At 46.0% G+C, this 20,000-nt stretch overlaps 3 protein-coding genes and 1 long non-coding RNA gene across 4 annotated transcripts in view; 3 read left to right on the forward strand and 1 right to left on the reverse strand.

The window, feature by feature from the left end:
- Nucleotides 1-1,056, forward strand: part of LOC130178958 (uncharacterized) — a 1,520-nt gene extending 464 nt beyond the window's left edge. Inside the window, exons 1-2 of the long non-coding RNA XR_008829211.1 lie at nt 1-433; nt 537-1,056. The exon at nt 1-433 is cut by the window's left edge and continues 464 nt beyond it. This is a non-coding gene — a long non-coding RNA (uncharacterized LOC130178958). The remainder of the gene's footprint in view (nt 434-536) is intronic.
- Nucleotides 1,057-5,474: 4,418 nt separating this feature from the next.
- On the forward strand, nt 5,475-11,139 carry LOC130178760 (transcriptional activator Myb-like). The gene is made up of 8 exons (XM_056391215.1): nt 5,475-5,529; nt 5,671-5,761; nt 6,210-6,281; nt 6,866-6,961; nt 7,078-7,298; nt 7,847-8,045; nt 10,762-10,941; nt 11,023-11,139. Exons 1-8 carry the CDS (start codon nt 5,504-5,506, stop codon nt 11,137-11,139), a joined length of 1,002 nt encoding a protein of 333 aa, XP_056247190.1. The 5' UTR covers nt 5,475-5,503.
- A 176-nt stretch (nt 11,140-11,315) lies between these two features.
- On the forward strand, nt 11,316-13,582 carry LOC130178939 (myb-related protein A-like). Its single transcript, XM_056391589.1, has 6 exons — nt 11,316-11,405; nt 11,805-11,947; nt 12,080-12,176; nt 12,382-12,456; nt 12,539-12,754; nt 13,241-13,582. Exons 1-6 carry the CDS (start codon nt 11,319-11,321, stop codon nt 13,328-13,330), a joined length of 708 nt encoding a protein of 235 aa, XP_056247564.1. The 5' UTR covers nt 11,316-11,318; the 3' UTR covers nt 13,331-13,582.
- A 75-nt stretch (nt 13,583-13,657) lies between these two features.
- Nucleotides 13,658-19,377, reverse strand: si:dkey-97a13.12 (uncharacterized). Its single transcript, XM_056391596.1, has 6 exons — nt 19,003-19,377; nt 18,724-18,791; nt 17,584-17,633; nt 16,956-17,123; nt 16,102-16,196; nt 13,658-15,217 (listed from the first exon to the last, which is right to left on the reverse strand). The coding sequence occupies exons 1-6, from the start codon at nt 19,017-19,019 to the stop codon at nt 14,998-15,000; spliced, it is 618 nt and encodes a 205-aa protein (XP_056247571.1). The 5' UTR covers nt 19,020-19,377; the 3' UTR covers nt 13,658-14,997.
- Between the last annotated feature and the right edge of the window lie 623 nt (nt 19,378-20,000).

Genomic DNA, 20,000 nt, shown 5'->3' on the forward strand with positions numbered 1-20,000 from the left:
AGTCCAGTGAGTGGGGAGGTTTCCTGGTGGAGGAAAGTCCTGTCTGGCTGTGTTGCTTTGCTGGTATCTCCTTTGTTAGCTGTTCCACACTAACTCTGCTGTGACTCCTGTTGCTTGGAAAATCATCAGAATCATGAGATTCACTTCAGATATCACTGTTTCCTCTCATGAATATCAGATCTATATTCACACACACTGCTCTCTGATTATCTCTCAGCTGTCTTCTTGGACTGAACTCGGGTCCTGCAAACTGGGCCAGTGTTAGCCGCCTGGTGGAGGCCGTTTGCAACCAGCTCTGCATCTTCACCCGGTGGCCACGTGGTCCAGAGGGACCGTGAGGACTCGCTGGTCATTCAGTCTCAAGGATCATGTGGCATCAGAGAGGCGGTGCTGGCCGGCCCCAGGTTGATGCCTCAGACCAACAGACTCAGTGGTAAGAGTTTGTCATAAAGCTGTTGGTGTGTTGGAATCTGTTCTGTGATTTATCTTTTAATGAAAGCTGAAGATCCTAAAACAGTCTGTGTCTGTGTGTCCAGGTGGGAGAAGGACAGTCCTCTAACTTCAATGTCCTAGAGGAGCAGATTAACATGAAACGGTGTTCAGCAGGAAACAGATGGAACTGACCCACCAGAACTGCAACCTGGAGCAGAACCAGACTCTTCATAGATGTGATGCTGTGACCTCAGAGACGGATGTGTGACCTCACACACTCTTTAGTGTGAACTGAACACTGACAGTTCAGACTGTGAAGCAGGTGTCAGTGTAGTACAGCTCATGTTCATTAGTTTTATTCACAACTTCATTGGTGATTAAATTGTACTGAGTGTTTGTTCATATTGACCATCTGCCTCATGATGAATCTAACAGTCACTTTGGTGAATTAGTGTTTTCATTGTTATTAAAATTGATAAGTTCATAAGAGAAATTAGAAAAGCACAAACTCTAGTATCTGTCTCTAGATCCTGTGTTGTCTCTGTTGAAGGACGGACACATTTAAACATTTCTATCATGTTTGTTGTTGATTAAAGCAACATAGAAAGTCTCTGATTAATTACAGATTCAGTGTGTTGTGATTTCTATACTGTGCTGCTGTTAAAATTCATACCAGACACGCTCCATAAAAACCATCAACAAAGCAAAGCTGCATAAAAACTTTATTTCACATTAAAACTGCATTAATTTCAACAATTTACAATCAACTGTAACTGACAAATTAAAACTAGAACACAGTTGTGAATGAAGGTGCAAGTGAACTTCACTGTCACAAGTTTGCATCATAAAGAGGTGGATAAATCTTATTTAGTAACAAGTATAAATTATAGCAGAGATGTAAAATAATCCTTCATAGCTCAGTGAGGACGGAGCAACAGTCTGACAGGTCGACTGGAAGCTGTTGCAGCCGTCCATAAGTGATGGAGGGAAGGAGCCGTTATTCATCATCAGTCTTAGTGTTAGAAAACGTTTTACACTGGTTTTACAGTTTAACGTTAGCACACATGCTAACTTCAGCTACAATAACAAGTTACTCCTCACATATATGATATTAGCCTGTGAGACTAATGTAACAGTTGTGACAGCTAACCGTGTTAGCAGCATCTTCTCACGGCTCAGCCAGGAGCCTGTTGCTGTCAGGCTGATGCAGGTGGGTTTACCTGGTGTCCTCGAGGACACAGGTCAGATCCACCCCTCCCTCCTCCCCAGCTCCACCCTCTCATCCAAACATGGTTTCTTCTGGCACAAACACACAGACTAGTAAAGGTAAAGACAACAGCAAGAAGCTCCTGGTTCAGCTTCAACCTGCTGCATGTTCTCCTTGTGTTTCCTCCAGGACTCTGATCACTAGAACAAGACATGACATTTCATTCACTGAGGACTCTGAACTGTCCATAGGTCTGAATGTGTGTGTGTGTGTGTGTGTGTGTGTGTGTGTGTGTGTGTGTGTGTGTGTGTGATAAACCATTTTCCTGCTTTCCTCCCAGTGCATGCTGGGATACATTCCAGTACTTCTGGAGTTTGAATGTTTGATGTGATGAAAAAAAGTTTGTTTCATTTCATCCAGAATTACAAAGTTTGAATGTAGAAGTCACATAAATGTAAAACTAATAAGATTTACCCTGAAATTACAGAGAAGATCTTTAAATTGTTAGTGTGGACATTAACCTTTATAATAACAAGCTTCATTTTTAATTACAGATCATTAATGTCATTTTACATAGATTTGTATGTAATTTAAAAAAGCTGAAAAAATACTGTATAAATAAAACAGTAATTTGTCTTTACAGAAATGGGAAATAAATGTAATTATTATTATTGGCATAATGCTTAAAATAGAAGTTTGGTTGTTAATTCACAGATTATTTCTGTTATTTTACAGACTTTTGGTCACAATTTTAAAAAACAGGAAATTACTGTTAGAAAACTTAGTTATTTTCTGTAAAATTGTAGACTGCCTGTTAAACTAGTCTGTGGCCACTGGTTAACTTGTCCATGGCCACTGGTTAACTAGCATGCAGCCACTGTTTAACTAGTATGTGGCCACAGGTTAACTAGCCTGCAGCCACTGTTTAACTAGTATGTGGCCACAGGTTAACTAGCCTGTAGCCACTGTTTAACTAGTCTGTAGCCACTGTGAAACTAGTCTGTGGCCACTGGTTAACTAGCCTGCAGCCACTGTTTAACTAGTATGTGGCCACAGGTTAACTAGCCTGTAGCCACTGTTTAACTAGTCTGTGGCCACTGTTAAACTAGCCTGTAGCCACTGTTAAACTAGTCTGTGGCCACTGTTAAACTAGTCTGTGGCCACTGTTAAACTAGCCTGTAGCCACTGTTAAACTAGTCTGTGGCCACTGTTAAACTAGTCTGTGGCCACAGGTTAACTAGCCTGTAGCCACTGTTAAACTAGCCTGTAGCCACTGTTAAAATAGCCTGTAGCCACTGTTTAACTAGTCTGTGGCCACAGGTTAACTAGCCTGTAGCCACTGGTTAACTAGTCTGTAGCCACTGTTTAACTAGTCTGTGGCCACAGGTTAACTAGCCTGTAGCCACTGGTTAACTAGTCTGTAGCCACTGTTTAACTAGTCTGTGGCCACTGGTTAACTAGCCTGCAGCCACTGTTAAACTAGTCTGTGGCCACTGTTAAACTAGCCTGTAGCCACTGTTAAACTAGTCTGTGGCCACAGGTTAACTAGCCTGTAGCCACTGGTTAACTAGCCTGTAGCCACTGTTTAACTAGTCTGTGGCCACAGGTTAACTAGCCTGTAGCCACTGGTTAACTAGTCTGTGGCCACTGTTAAACTAGCCTGTAGCCACTGTTAAACTAGTCTGTGGCCACTGTTAAACTAGCCTGTAGCCACTGTTAAACTAGTCTGTGGCCACTGTTAAACTAGCCTGTAGCCACTGTTTAACTAGTCTGTGGCCACAGGTTAACTAGCCTGTAGCCACTGGTTAACTAGTCTGTAGCCACTGTGAAACTAGCCTGTAGCCACTGGTTAACTAGCCTGTAGCCACTGGTTAACTAGTCTGTAGCCACTGTGAAACTAGCCTGTAGCCACTGGTTAACTAGTCTGTGGCCACTGTTAAACTAGCCTGTAGCCACTGGTTAACTAGCCTGTAGCCACTGTTTAACTAGTCTGTGGCCACAGGTTAACTAGCCTGTAGCCACTGGTTAACTAGCCTGTAGCCACTGTTTAACTAGTCTGTGGCCACAGGTTAACTAGCCTGTAGCCACTGGTTAACTAGTCTGTAGCCACTGTTTAACTAGTCTGTGGCCACAGGTTAACTAGCCTGTAGCCACTGGTTAACTAGTCTGTGGCCACTGTTAAACTAGCCTGTAGCCACTGTTTAACTAGCCTGTAGCCACTGGTTAACTAGTCTGTAGCCACTGTGAAACTAGTCTGTGGCCACTGGTTAACTAGCCTGTAGCCACTGGTTAACTAGCCTGTAGCCACTGTTTAACTAGTCTGTGGCCACAGGTTAACTAGCCTGTAGCCACTGGTTAACTAGCCTGTAGCCACTGTTTAACTAGTCTGTGGCCACAGGTTAACTAGCCTGTAGCCACTGGTTAACTAGTCTGTAGCCACTGTTTAACTAGTCTGTGGCCACAGGTTAACTAGCCTGTAGCCACTGGTTAACTAGTCTGTGGCCACTGTTAAACTAGCCTGTAGCCACTGTTAAACTAGCCTGTAGCCACTGTTTAACTAGCCTGTAGGCACTGGTTAACTAGTCTGTAGCCACTGTGAAACTAGTCTGTGGCCACTGGTTAACTAGTCTGTAGCCACTGGTTAACTAGCCTGTAGCCACTGGTTAACTAGTCTGTAGCCACTGTTAACTAGTCTGTAGCCACTGTTAAACTAGTCTGTGGCCACTGGTTAAGTAGTCTGGATGTGGCCCGTGTTTATGTTGGAGCTGAAGGTTTGAGTCTGGACACAGACCAGTTTAAACCAGGCGGGTGTGGGCAGACTGGAAACACGCCCAGTTTTGTGTTTCATTCCCAAATTAAACTCAATCTCGTTTAAACAACTGAAATTATTAAAAAAAAAAATACATTAGTAAAACGTGAGTGACGTAACCGGGGACCTGTCCAATCAGAGGAGAGCCTGTGTTCGCTCTGAAGTTCGAACTGAACCAGTCTGAAGCCGTTTCTCCTCCTCCAACCGCCGCCGGTAAGTTCACCGAAATCTGCCGTTTACCGCAACAACACGGCTCACACTCAGCTGGTAAAGTACCGGGACAGAGAGTCCGGCCGTTTACCGGACTAAAGTCCCGGGTTGATCCGTGTTTGTCGCACTTTTGAACTCTAACCGCTTTCATTTCTGGAGTGACTCTCGGCGGCTAGCCCGTGCTAACTCCAGCTAGCTTAACGGTCACCTTGAACTTCAAATTGAAGTCTTTAACTTCCGGTTGTGTTTTCATCGTTGAATCGGTTTGAAACGCGATCAGAGACACTGTGAATGTGTTTTCAGGAGGTGTTGATAAAGGTGGAGGAAAGGTTAGTCTGCAGGAAGTAGAGGCTACACCTTTAGACAGTCTCTGACTCTGCAGGTGTAACACAGACACAAGTCTTTTAAACTGCTATATCACTGAAGTGACAGGTGTGAATACTGACATGTACCTTAACTCCTGTTACACCTGACTCTGTATTGTCTTATTAGGGTTTAAAGCAGTGGTTCCCAACCCGCGGTCCAGACCCCTACAGAGGCCGATCAGTTAAACCTGAGGGGCTGAGTTTTAACAAGGTAGGAAAACATTACTTTATATTAAATACTTCTCTTGTAGAGCCAGTGTTTCCATCACTGGTTAATCTGCAGGTTCATTTTCACATTAATTATTTGTACAGCTTACATTTGAGAAGCTGGAAACACCATAAATGTTTTTGGTTTAAAAATGATGAAAACAGTTATATGATTATTGATGATAATTGATGATTAGTTAACGATACTATTAGGAATGATAACAGTATTATGTGTTGTGCTTTAGTGTGTCAGTGTTCATATGAGCAGCAGTGATGAGCAGCAGAAGCCGCAGGTCCTGGTGAGAACTGAACTACACACACCTGTCAGTCATCTGTCACAGAGCCGTACATACATGTTTCTGGACATTATCCTTGGAGTTATGTGTCACACCTGTTCAGTGTGATCACATGAGTCTGGTTCTGTCTGTTTTCTGTCATAGCACCAAGAGTCGCTCCTGTCTGGGTCGTAAAGGACTGGAGGGACGGTTCTCCAGAGTCAGCCTACAGAAGCCTGGATGGACAAAAGGCGAGGTAACGGTTGTCATGTTAGCATCAGGGGCTAACTCAGAAACTTTCCTCACCCTTCACAGTAAAAGTCCTCTGTGTGGAGCAGCAGCAGGGCTTTTATTGTGAAGCAGGTGCTAAAAGTCAGTGACAGCAGAAGTTTTATAAAGTATTTAAAATATTAAAGTATTATTTACATCCACGTTGACTCTCTGACAATCTAGTTTTTTTTTCACTGCCTTTGGTGGTGCGCTACTTCCTGTTACTTCAATCTGTAGATCAGGGGAACAGTGTCAAACCTTTACCTGGACACACTCATAGAACATGTACAAAGAAGGATTCATCCTGTTTACCTGAAACTGTCGCTCAGACTGATGATGTTGATGATGATGATGGTGATGATGGTGATGAAGGTGATGTCGGTGATTAAGAAGGAGATGATGATGATGATGGTGGTGGTGATCTTCCTCCTCAGGATGAGAAGCTGCACAGACTGGTGAAGGAGTTTGGATCCAGCAGCTGGTCCTCAGTGTCTCTTCACTTCAGGGTGAGTGGTTTCATGTCAGTGATGTTCAGGTGTTACAGGTGACAGGTGAGTGGTGTCCTGGCAACAGAGAGCAGCAACATGAAACACTGAAGTGACAACAAACAGACTGAAAAAAACATTAAAGCGAGACTGATCAAATTAAAGCAGCTGCAGTGGATTAGAAGAAGAAGAAAACACAAGAGATTTAAGTTCTTAATAAATGGACATAATCAATCAATCAGACTATTTGTATAGCAATTTTCATACAAACAATGTAACAAAAAAGTGCTTTACAGAACTAAAGCAATAAAGATGAATATAACAACAATAACAACAAGAAGTGAGGAGAGAATGGAGGGCAAAGATAACGATAGAGTAATAAAGATAAAATAATAAAATACTAAAACAGAGAACATATTAAAATTTAAAATGAATGATCAGAATAAACTCTAACTCGAACCCTGACAGCTGATGGACTCAGCTCAGGTTTGTCTGATAAAAATAGGAGAAGAATAAGAGCAGGAAACGTCACTGCTGTGTGTAACTCATATTTACTGTGAAATCTGTCATCCCGTGAACGCTGCACACTGTGTCTTGTGTCACAGGGTCAGAGGTCAGACGTGGACTGTCAGCGGCGGTGGCAGCAGATCAAGAATCCAGAGCTGGTTAAAGGTCCCTGGACTCAGGAGGAGGACACGAGGGTGAACACTCACACAGTCATGTGACAGGAAGTCACTGAGCTCAGACCACCAGTGTCTGCAGCTGTTTACCAACCCCTTTTATAAATGATGTTAACATGATGTCACTTCCTGTGCAGGTGATCGAGTTGGTCCATAAATACGGCATGAAACGCTGGTCGCTCATCGCCAAACACCTGCACAGTCGTAACGGGAAGCAGTGCCGCGAGCGCTGGCACAACCATCTGAACCCGACGGTGAAGAAGAGCGGCTGGACGCTGGAAGAGGACCGTGTCATCTGTCAGGCCCACAGGCTGCTGGGAAACCGCTGGGCCGACATCTCCAAGCTGCTGCCCGGCAGGTAACTACACTGCCTGCAGGTAACTAGACCACCGGTAGGTAAGCACACCGCCTGCAGGTAACTACACCGCTGGCAGGTAACTAGACCGCCGGCAGGTAACTACACTGCCTTCAGATAACTAGACTGCCTGCAGGTACCTACACCTCCGGCAGTTAACTACACCGCCAGTAGGTAACTAGACCACCTTCAGGTAACTACACCGCCTGCAGGTAACTACACCGCTGGCAGGTAACTACCCACCAGCAGGTTAACTACACCGCCGGCAGTTAACTAGACCGCCGGCAGGTAACTACACCGCCGGTTGGTAACTAAACCGCCTGCAGGTAACTACACCGCCTGCAGGTAACGAGACCGCCGGCAGGTAACTAAACCTCCTGCAGGTATATAAACCAGCTACAGGTACGTAGATCAAGTGAGACTCCAAGTTGTTTTCTTCTGTGTAAGTAGAAAGCAGGTGACAGGAAGTTGTGGTCCTACCTGGACATCTCTGGACTAGGTTCTGGACTGACCTGGGTCCAGACTGGGTGACTGCTGTGTTTCATTCTCAGGACAGATAACTCCATCAAAAACCACTGGAACTCCACCCTGAAGAGGAAGGTGGAGAAGGAGGGATACCTGCAGGTCCTCCACCACTCCTCCATCACCACTACCACCTTCAGCTCCTCCTCCAGCTCCTCCAGTTCCTTCTCCTGCAGACGTTCATCCAGGACCAGTGGACCCCCCAGGACAGCCAACATCCTCACCAAGGTCAGGATCCATCCATCTGTATCCACCATCATCCATTACCACCCACCACCATCCATCACCATCATCCATCACCATCCATCCATCACCATCCATCACCATCCATCACCATCCATCACCATCCACCATCATCCATCACCATCCATCACCATCCATCCATCACCACCACCATCCATCACCACCCACCACCCACCACCATCCATCACCATCCATCCATTACCACCCAGCATCCACCACCCACCACCATCCATCACCATCCATCCATCCATCCATCATCACCATCCACCATCCATCACCACCCACCACCATCCATCACCATCCACCATCATCCACCACCATCCACCACCATCCATCACCATCCACCACCATCCATCCATCACCATCCACCATCCATCACCATCCAGCATCCACCACCACCACCATCCACCACCATCCATCCATCACCATCCATCCATCACCATCCACCATCCATCACCACCCACCACCATCCATCACCATCCATCCATTACCACCCAGCATCCACCACCCACCACCATCCATCACCATCCATCCATCACCATCCATCCATCACCATCCACCATCCATCACCACCCACCACCATCCATCACCATCCACCATCATCCACCACCATCCACCATCCATCCATCACCATCCACCATCCATCACCACCCACCACCATCCATCACCATCCAGCATCCACCACCACCCAGCATCCACCACCACCCAGCATCCACCACCATCCACCACCACCCACCATCCATCACCACCCACCATCCACACCACCCACCATCCATCACCATCCATCACCACCCACCATCCATCACCACCCACCATCCATCACCATCCATCACCACCATCCATCCATCACCACCCATCACCATCCATCACCATCCATCCATCACCATCCATCCATCACCATCCATCACCACCACCACCATCCATCACCATCCACCATCATCCACCACCATCCACCACCATCCATCACCATCCACCATCCATCACCACCCACGACCATCCATCACCATCCACCATCATCCATCACCATCCACCATCATCCACCACCATCCACCACCATCCATCACCATCCACCATCCATCACCATCCATCACCATCCACCATCATCCACCACCATCCACCACCATCCATCACCATCCACCATCCATCACCATCCACCATCCACCATCACCACCCACGACCATCCATCACCATCCACCATCATCCATCACCATCCACCATCATCCATCACCATCCACCATCATCCATCCATCCACCACCATCCATCACCATCCACCATCCATCACCATCCACCATCCATCACCATCCACCATCATCCACCACCATCCACCATCCATCACCATCCACCATCCATCACCACCCACCACCATCCATCACCATCCACCATCCATCACCACCCACCACCATCCATCACCATCCACCATCATCCATCACCATCATCCACCACCATCCACCACCATCCATCACCATCCACCACCATCCACCATCATCCATCACCATCCACCACCATCCATCCATCCACCATCCATCACCACCCACCACCATCCATCACCATCCACCATCATCCATCACCACCCACCACCATCCATCACCATCCACCATCATCCACCACCATCCATCACCATCCACCACCATCCATCACCATCCACCATCCATCACCACCCACCACCATCCATCACCATCCACCATCATCCATCACCACCCACCACCATCCATCACCATCCACCATCATCCATCACCATCATCCACCACCATCCACCACCATCCATCACCATCCACCACCATCCACCATCATCCATCACCATCCACCACCATCCATCACCATCCACCATCCATCACCACCCACCACCATCATCACCATCCACCATCATCCATCACCACCCACCACCATCCATCACCATCCACCATCATCCATCACCATCATCCACCACCATCCACCACCATCCATCACCATCCACCACCATCCACCATCATCCATCACCATCCACCACCATCCATCACCATCCACCATCCATCACCACCCACCACCATCCATCACCATCCACCATCATCCATCACCACCCACCACCATCCATCACCATCCACCATCCACCACCATCCACCACCATCCATCACCATCCACCATCATCCATCACCATCCACCATCATCCACCACCATCCACCACCATCCATCACCATCCACCATCCATCACCACCCACCACCATCCATCACCATCCAGCATCCACCACCACCCAGCATCCACCACCACCCAGCATCCACCACCATCCATCACCATCCACCATCCATCACCACCCACCACCATCCATCACCATCCACCATCATCCACCACCATCCACCACCATCCATCACCATCCACCATCATCCATCACCATCCACCATCATCCACCACCATCCACCACCATCCATCACCATCCACCATCCATCACCACCCACCACCATCCATCACCATCCAGCATCCACCGCCATCCACCATCATCCATCACCATCCACCATCATCCACCACCATCCACCACCATCCATCACCATCCAGCATCCACCACCACCCACCATCCACCACCATCCATCACCATCCACCATCCATCACCACCCACCATCCGTCACCATCCATCAACACCTACCATCCACCATCATCTACTATCCATTACCATCCACCCACATTGATAGATCACATTTGTAATGATGATGATGCTCCACCCCCTGCAGACAGACAGTCTGTCTACTGTGAAGGACGAGTCCAGCTGCACCTCCAGTGACCACAGCACCTGCCGACACCTTTGTAGCCACACCCACCTCTGCTCTGCCTGTGTCCCCGCCTCCTCCTCAGGTTACGACTCCTCTCTGAGCATGTGCGAGCTGACAGCAACTGCGGAGCTGACAGAGGTGGTAAAACAGTGGTTTACTTACCTGAGGCTTCATCTGTAATTTGTAATTTATGAAACTAAATGGAACCTGATCTCACCACAGAGCACAGAGAACTGGAGCCACAGCCCACAGGAAGTGACATCATCGCTGCCCACCTGTCTGTGCAAAGAGGACGCCAACCTATCAGGGATCGATCTGAGCAGAAGCTATGTAAGATAACACACCTGTCAATCACACACATCAGCTGACATCAACTCAACACGTCACCTAAATGATTAATGGTGATTGATGATAACAGTCAGTAATGACAGCATTAAACAGCAGAAGAAGAATATACCTGATTTATCTGAACCTGTGAACAGGTGAGAGCTTTCTGCTTCTGTGTGCAGGTCTCAGGTATGAAGGAGCAACTGAGCAGCGGTGACTCCACCTCCTCCTGGACCAGGACAAGTCTGGTGGGGGCTCTGAGCTTCTCTCCCTCAGAGGTGACGAGAGTCTGACAGTCCTGGTCAGAAGGTGTCTCTGTCTCTGTCTCTGTCTCTCTGTGTCTCTGTCTGTCTCTGTCTGTCTCTCTGTCTGTGTCTCTGTCTCTCTCTCTGTCTCTCTCTCTGTCTCTCTGTGTCTCTGTCTGTCTCTCTGTCTGTCTCTCTGTGTCTCTGTCTGTCTGTCTGTCTCTCTGTGTCTCTGTCTGTCTCTGTCTCTGTCTCTCTCTCTGTCTCTCTGTGTCTCTGTCTGTCTCTGTCTGTCTCTCTGTCTGTCTCTCTGTGTCTCTGTCTGTCTCTCTGTCTGTCTGTGTCTCTGTCTGTCTGTCTCTCTGTGTCTCTGTCTGTCTGTCTCTCTGTGTCACTCTCTGTCTCAGTGTCTGTGTCTCTGTGTCCCTCCAGCTCTTCAGTCTCTGTGCTGCTGAGGATCTAAAGCTTCAGCGTCCAGCCCTCACCTCCACCCCCGTCTGTTCCCTCAAACACCCCCACACCACCAACAGCACCCAGGACGAGCCCTGTCTGCACTGCAGCAGCCTCAGCACCCAGTACGTGTGGGGGGGGGGGGGGGGGGGGGGGGGAGATCAGGCTGATCAGATACTGTCCGAGCAATAGAAAATCAATTAGTCTGATTAGGTACTCAATCAGCTGATGAATGAAAACAGCTGTTTGTTTTTCAGGACTCCCTCAGAGATCAGAGAGAGGATCAGAGCGCTGTGGGCGTCGGCTCCTCAGACACCAACACCACTGAGGACCACTACCTGCAGCCAGGACCAGGTGAGGAGAGAGCTGGTCATCAGTCACACTGATCAGATGAACCCTGTAGAGTTCAGGTTTCATGTTTGTCCAGATGATGATGGGACTGAAGCTCCACAGCTGTTCTTCTCATGATGTTTAAATAAAGTTGTCAGTGTGAGCATGCTCAGTCACTGCAGGTCAAGGGTCACTGTAGACGTCAGCCCAGTATCTGTTTGTGGTTCAGGTCTCAGTTTGTCAGAGCAGGATGATGAATGAGACGTGGGAGGAGACGAGCGTCGACCCCGACAGCAGCTCTGAGGTCTGACACACACACACACACACACACACACTAACTGAGGGTATGGAGATAACCTGTTCACCTGTCGACCCCTGTCTTCCAGGTCCAGGGGGAGAGTCTGCTGACCTCCATCCTGCAGGTCCAAGCAGAGTCTAGCTCTGCCCAGCAGCAGGTCCAGGAGGAGTCCAGCTCCGCCCCCCGCTGTGAGGAGTTTGGCTGTTTCCCGCTGGAGGGACAGGTGGAGGTGTGGTGGTGTCAGCAGCCAGTCAGTTACCTGTCCTCTCCAGACTGTCCCGCCCACAGACTGAACCCCTTCGAGGTGAAGACCAGCAGAGAGAGAGAGTGTGCATGTGTGTGTGTCTGTGCTGTCACATTTTAAAAAATCAAGATCAAAGGAGTTGATAATGACTCGCTCCTGAAGAGCACCACAACACGTCATTATTTTCGTTACTTTCCAGGTTGTTAACGGCTGTATTAACCCATCGTTTTCTTCTACCTCGCTCTCAATAAAACCTTCATTCAGTCAAACTCATAGTGCCACAGGAACACAGAACACAGTCGGACAAACATCAGCAGGGAGCTCCCTTACCTTTGAACTAGACCTGGAACCAATAGTCAACCCAAATGGTCCCACCTCATTTCTCATATTAGTTGTCGAGACACAAATCTATCAACATGATCAAGTTCAGCTGCTTATTTACGATGTTACAGACTGCAGCCACATTTCACACAGGTCACTAAGCTCCAATATGAACTGTGTGTGTGTGTGTGTGTGTGTGTGTGTGTGTGTGTGTGTGTGTGACAGCTGAGTGGAGAGTTACAGGTGATGATGTTTGGGAAAACAGACGATCAGATGAGTCTGACGGAGCAGGCCCGACTCTATGTGGAGCCCTGATCTTCATCGTCTTCGTCCTCAGTGATCAGCTGATCAGCTGATGTCAGCAGGGAACAGAGTTCATGATGACGATCTGTCTGAGTTCAACAGGTCAGAGTGTTAACTCCATTTATATCCGTCTGCAAAGACACTTTCATCTTCGTCTTCTTCATCTTCATCATCCTCCTCATCCTCAGCCCTGTGGTGGGAACCTGACTGTGTGAATGTGTTTTAATGTAACGTCTGTGAATCATGAGTCGGCTGACTGCAGAGTGTCCTCAGCTGTTCTGTCCTCAGGGGAGATCAGCTGATCGTTGATTGATTGATTTATTGAGCAGTTCACAGAAAAACATTTTTACCACTTTTATTCAAACGGTTTTAAAAACATGAAACATGAAAATATTTTTTTATTGTTTTTAATGTTTCTAGACTTTTACTGAATTTGACTTTTTTAAACAAACGTGTCGTAAATTTATTGATTGTTTATTGATTGTTTATTAATTTTACTAATTTTTGTTTCTGACACAAAGACACTTTATATTTAAAACAAACTTTATATTTAAACAAACTTTATATTTTTAAAAAAATATATATTTAAACAAACTTTACATTTAAAACAAACTTTATATTTAAAACAAACTTTTGCACTTTGGATCCAAACTGAACTTAAAAAGAAAATCGGATAAAAATTTGAATGTTTTGGATTTATACACAGTGTCTTTATTATTAAGTGTAATATTATTCATAGTGTTTAATCAAACAGTCCACATGTATTTATTTTATTTCAGTTCAGCACTTTATTAATGTTTGAAGAGTCTGAGGAGAACTGATGAACATATTAATTTTTTATTTCAGTTCTCAGATGTGCAATAAATGTCAGTGACTGAACGTGTCTGTTTCATTTCTAATGAATTTGACTCAATTAATGAGCAGAGTGTAAAGAGTGACACTGACTCAGACTGAGGCTACGTCCACACCACTACGTTTTCATTTCAATATCACACCTGAAAACACACATCACATGACCATCACCTACACTGAGCATGTGCGAGCTGCTGTAAACAGGAAGTAGATCGTCTCCTCTGAAGGAGGAACAGCAGAGACAGTTGTAGCATTAAAACTGAGAATGTAAGTGAACAACAGCTGCAAAGACAACAAGGTCAGTGACACTGTCATTCATCATCATGTTGTATTCACCACTGGTAGTCCAGGCTGAGGAGAGCCAATCAGGAGAGACCGTGGCTGTGACCTCATCCTTTACAAAGGTCTGTTTCTGTCCAGACTACAACACAACCCCAGAGTTTTCAAAATAAATACAACCCCAGAGCTTTCAGAATAAAACACAACCTCAGAGTTTTCAAAATAAAACAGGAAGAAACAGAGAAACAGATGTGTTTCAAAACGAAGACGTAGAAGAGTGGATGTAGCCTGAGGCACCTGAGACTCCACTCAGACCTGACCTGGGAGACTCGGACGTGACGTCAGGACCTGGACCATGGCTCAGTCTGAGCTCTCCAGACTTTGATCTGATCTCAGGGACTTCACCTCAGAAACTTTGAGGTGTGGGTCAAACCTCAGATTGCTGCCCCCCGCCCTAAGAAGGTGTGTGACGTCAGGTGCAGAATCAGAAACTATAAACTAAACTTTTCCCAAGAGGCGGGGCTTTTTGTAGGTCAGCTGTTTCCTGTCTAGTCTGGCTGGAAGGCGGTGTTGACAGAGCCGGTGTCCAGAGGATGTTGGGGGAGGTGGGGGCAGCTCTTCCTCCTGGATTTAGCCAGGACACGGTGGAGGAGGCTGGGGGAGCCATGAGGAGGAGCTGCTGACCCCCCGGCCACCACTGAAGGTCCATCGAGTCCCGGTGGCCTCCGGATGCTGTTTTTCCTCAGCAGCTTGGGAGTACTGCGACCACTGCAGAGGGAGAGACGTCTGTGAGTCCTCTGACCTCTGACCTCATGATGCACACACTCAGGTACAGAGACATTCTAACAAAACTGTTTTATAAACATCCTGTAGAAAAATGAATACATTTAACTTTACATTTAACTTTACACGTTTTGTGTTAAAGAATTCATTAAAGGACCAGTGTGTACATTTTCTATTGCTACATAGCTAACGTTTGCATTAACAGCTGTTTACTTACCAGTGTAGAAGAAACATTGTTGTACAGACATGAACGTTAACTCTTGTTTAGCTTCTGTTTCAATCATGTCTTTTCTTCTACTGAAGTTAGCATGCTAACCAGCTAGCGCCGGCCTGTGTCATCACTTTCTGATACTGAGTCACTGCAGCCTCCAGTCTGAAAAACTGTTATAACCTTGTTTGGTAAGTACTAATATGTAAACAGCTGCTAATGCTAACGTTAGCTATGTAGCAATAGCTAAACTTTTAAATATGTCGATGCTCAATGTAACAATGAGAAACTCAAGAAGAACAGTTGATCAATGATCAGTCAATGATCAGAATAGTTGATATAAAAATCTTAATTCAGACTCGGAGACAAATGAACCTTGAACTCAGTGAAGAGTTTTACTTTCTCTTCATGTAACTTTGTTTTAAACTGTAACAGCTTCACGTCTTTAAATTATATACAAAATGACACAGGTGAACAATCACAAAATATAATTTTATATTTCTACACAAATACAACAGAAAAATAAAGTATGTTCACTGGTTTCATTCCTTTTGCATTTAAGTCAGTCAAATGTAAAAACTCTGAATGAACTGTACCTGTAAAGTTATGTCACTGTGAAATGAAAAGGCTCCAGGTGTCTGTCAGCTGTTGCTGTAGTTACCTGGTGCAGCCACAGGTTGCGCCTGTGGACGTCACGACGACTGGCACAGACCCCCTCCTGACCAGTGTGGGCGTGGCTCTGAGTGAATCTCCGCCCTGCAACACAAAGAGTTGATACAGCACAGCTGGCCGTCAGCCAATCAGCTGCTGAGCTTATTTCTGTTCAAACAAATCTGAACCAGGACAGACTGAAACCTGGACCAGAACAGATTGAGACCTGGACCAAGACTGAACCAGGACAGACTGGGACCTGAACCGGGACAGACTGAGACCTGGACTGGGACTGAACCAGGACAGACTGGGACCTGGACCAGGACCACAAGGTTGACTCTGGAACCAGAGCAGAATCCATCTCTTCATCTCAACATGAGTGGAGTAATGTTTCTAAGTCTAAAACCCCTTAAACTGCAAATAATCACAACCTCTTAACACGGTCCGGTCCATGAACCGATCCAGTGTTTGAAGCAGCTGTGCAGGTAACATTAAAAAACTTAAACTGTGGAGATAATCCCATAAAACCCATTTAATATATTATCATTATTAAACCCAAGTCCAGAGTCCAGAGCTGTGAAGCTTTTAATCTCTGAAGTCAATTGAAGCTCATTAATTAAACAGAATCTTTTATCTCAATAACACTTAACTCATCATTCACATTCATCTGGAATTTAAGGGGAAACTCAAGAGCCCTTAACATCTACTTCACCAAGGCCTCTGCAAATTAAGGGCTTTTTAAGGGCTTTGGATTTTCAAAATAAAAGACAAATGAAGATCTCTGGCTGATTCTGCTTCCAGTGCTGGTTCTGGGTCCAGTGCTGGTCCTGGTTTGAGCCCAGCAGACCAGGTGAGTGTTGTTACCTGCAGCGGCTCCACACAGGCCACAGGGAAGTAACCTTCATCTCCGTTGGACAGCCGTCCGAACCACCAGGCCTCATCCTCCTTAAACAGAACCTGGATCAGGTCTCCCTGGTTCAGGTCCAGCTCCTTCGTGAGGCGGGACCGGTACTGGACCGTCGCTACCACAACCTGCCAATCACAGTCCAGAACAGCTCATAACCACACCGGGATCAACAGCACTTCATTAAGTGTTATTTAACATTAATAAACCATTAATTAACACTTAACCCTTAACTGTCCCCTTAATTAACCCCTGACTTTTTCTTCTCTGGTATAAAACCTGTTTAAATCAAAGCTGCTGAAGATGTTTCCTCATCCAACTTGCAGGAAGTTGCTGCTAATTGGTTAATTAGAGCTGTGTGTGTGTGTGAGTGTGTGTGTCTTCTTTAATCTGCTTTAAATAGCCACTGCTCAACAGGCTGTAAATACTCAGAGGTCAGAGGTCACACTGATGTAATACTGATTAGCACACACACACACATTTGTGTCCACTTTCTGTTGTGTTGTAGGACTAAGTTTGCAGCATGTTTGTGTGTGTGTGTGTGTGTGTGTGTGTTTGACACTCTGCTCTACATGAACCAGTCTTTACCTTCTCAGCCTCCACATGTCTCGTCCTCGTCCTCGTCCTCGACCTGCACACTGTCACACAACGGGGGGGGGGGGGGGGGGGGTTAATCAATGAGTCAATCAGGCTTCAATAAAAACACAGGAGTGTCAGAGCTGCAGTGAAGTGAGGATCAAACTGATCCGTCCAACATGAGACTATGTCTGAGGCTTTTATTCACTTCACTAAACTTTAATCTGGTTCAGACCAACCACCAACCTCCAGCCTGAAACCAGCAGCTGCAGTTCCTCTAACGGCCACTAGAGTCTGGCTCCAACAGTGAGTCAGTCCCATAGACTCCCATGTTAAAATGTCCAACTTTACAGCAGAAATAAACATGTTTACAGCCTGGTACAAAAACTGTTCTGGTCTCTAGAGCTAATTTACTCCTTCATGACACCTGTTCATATAACTCACCTGTTTATATATCTCACCTGTTTATATAACTCACCTGTTTATATAACTCACCTGTTTACATTTTATTAAGGACTACAGTTATTGAGGATTGAGGGCGTGGCCTCTTTTAGTGACAGGTGGGTGTCACTGTCAGCCCTCATCATACCTGGTGTATGTGTTTGTGTGTGTGTGCATGTGTGTGTTTGTTTTAATGTAAAAAGCTACCAGTAGCCATGTATTTACCTGTTGGTCTCAGGTGTTTCTGTACCTGCTCAGTCTCCTCCTGTGGTGACACCTTCATGTCTCTGTACTGACACTGAACAGCTTCTGTGAACTACACCTGCAGCTTCATCATTGTTTTAAATCATGCAGGTTCCTGAAGGCATCGCTGTTTAAATGAGCCTGACTCTTGTTTCATTAAACACTCTCTGGGTTTTTCCTGGTTCGATGAATAAATGAAATCCACTCAGTGGGTGAAGAATCACGACGATCCATCTCATTAACCAGAGACATGAGGACACACGTCTCAGCTGTTTGTCTCAAACTGTCCTCACGTCTCATTTCTGCACAGAATTCATCCATTAACTGATGAAACTGTCTTTTCATCAGGTTTAAAGGGAGGAAGTCATCGACTGTTAATCATTACATTTAATAGATAATAAAGTTTTTACTCTAAGACGTGTGTGTGTGTGTGTGTGTGTGTGTGTGTGTGTGTGTGTGTGGACTCACCTTGGGGGGAGAAGACGGTGGTATAAATCTCAAACTGCTCATCAGAGTGTCTGTAGATCTGCTGCATGCTGCTCTCTCACACACACACACTCTGAGCTTTAATACCTGCAGCCACTAATCCTGCTGAGTGTGTGTGTCTCTGTAACACACACGCACACACACGCACGCACACACACGCATACACACGCACACACACGCGCACACACACACACACACAAACACACACACACACACACACACCAGGTGTGTCTGAGCAGTGGTTCGGGTTCACACCCTCACCTGATGCACCTGGTCATGCAGCGCGTGCTCTCTGTCCGTCTCCACACACACTGACGATACAGAGAACTGCAGGATCTTCACATCAACACACGAGAATCAAACCACCGACATTCAGAGGACGAGCTGCTCCACCTGCTGAACCTGAGTCTATGTTTCATAATGAAACAACGACCTGATGTCACGTGACGCCGCTACTGCCATCACATCATCGTTAGTATTGTTGTTGTTGTCGTCATCAGTGGAGCAGGAAGTAGTAAGATCCTTTACTGAAGTGTCAAAATAAAAGTGGAACAATCAGACCGATGTAGTTGAAGCAGAACTAGTTAAGGCCATTACTGATTCATTAATGTTTATGCTTCATTAAATTAGTTTTAACTAATGATTCTCATTGATCAGCTGATCAGCTCTGATGATGGTTTGTAAACAAGGTCAAAGTTCAGAGAGGACGAGCTAATTAAACTTCAACCATTAATCAGTGATCAATCTAATCAAGTGTTTGTCCTGTTTCATCAGTAACTGCAGTCGCAGCAACAACGATAACAACAATAACAAAATCTAAATTGTACATTAAACCTACTGATTATTATTAGTATTGATTGTTGTTGTTGATTGTATTATTGTTTGTTGTAAACAGGGAAATGAACAAATGTTTGTGTCGTTACTGAGAAACAATCAGATCAATTATTGATGAGATGATTATTATTAATTATGGAGTGGAGTCAGAGTGACTCTGATGAGTCATGAGTCAAACAGTGAACAGGTGGGCTCTGTGGTGCATTCAGGGTCACTCTGTGTTTAGCTCCTTTTCTGTTCCTGGAGTTAAACCAGTTAAACACAGTCAGATCAGGTTTATATAACAACTGTTCCTGGATCAGGGTAAAACTGGATTAACATGAGAGTTCTAAGAAAACACACACGCACACACACACACACGCACACACACACGCACACACACACATATACACACGCACACACACATATACACACACACACACCCA

Source organism: Seriola aureovittata, chromosome 12 (assembly GCF_021018895.1).
Source record: "Seriola aureovittata isolate HTS-2021-v1 ecotype China chromosome 12, ASM2101889v1, whole genome shotgun sequence".
Lineage (NCBI taxonomy): Eukaryota > Metazoa > Chordata > Actinopteri > Carangiformes > Carangidae > Seriola > Seriola aureovittata.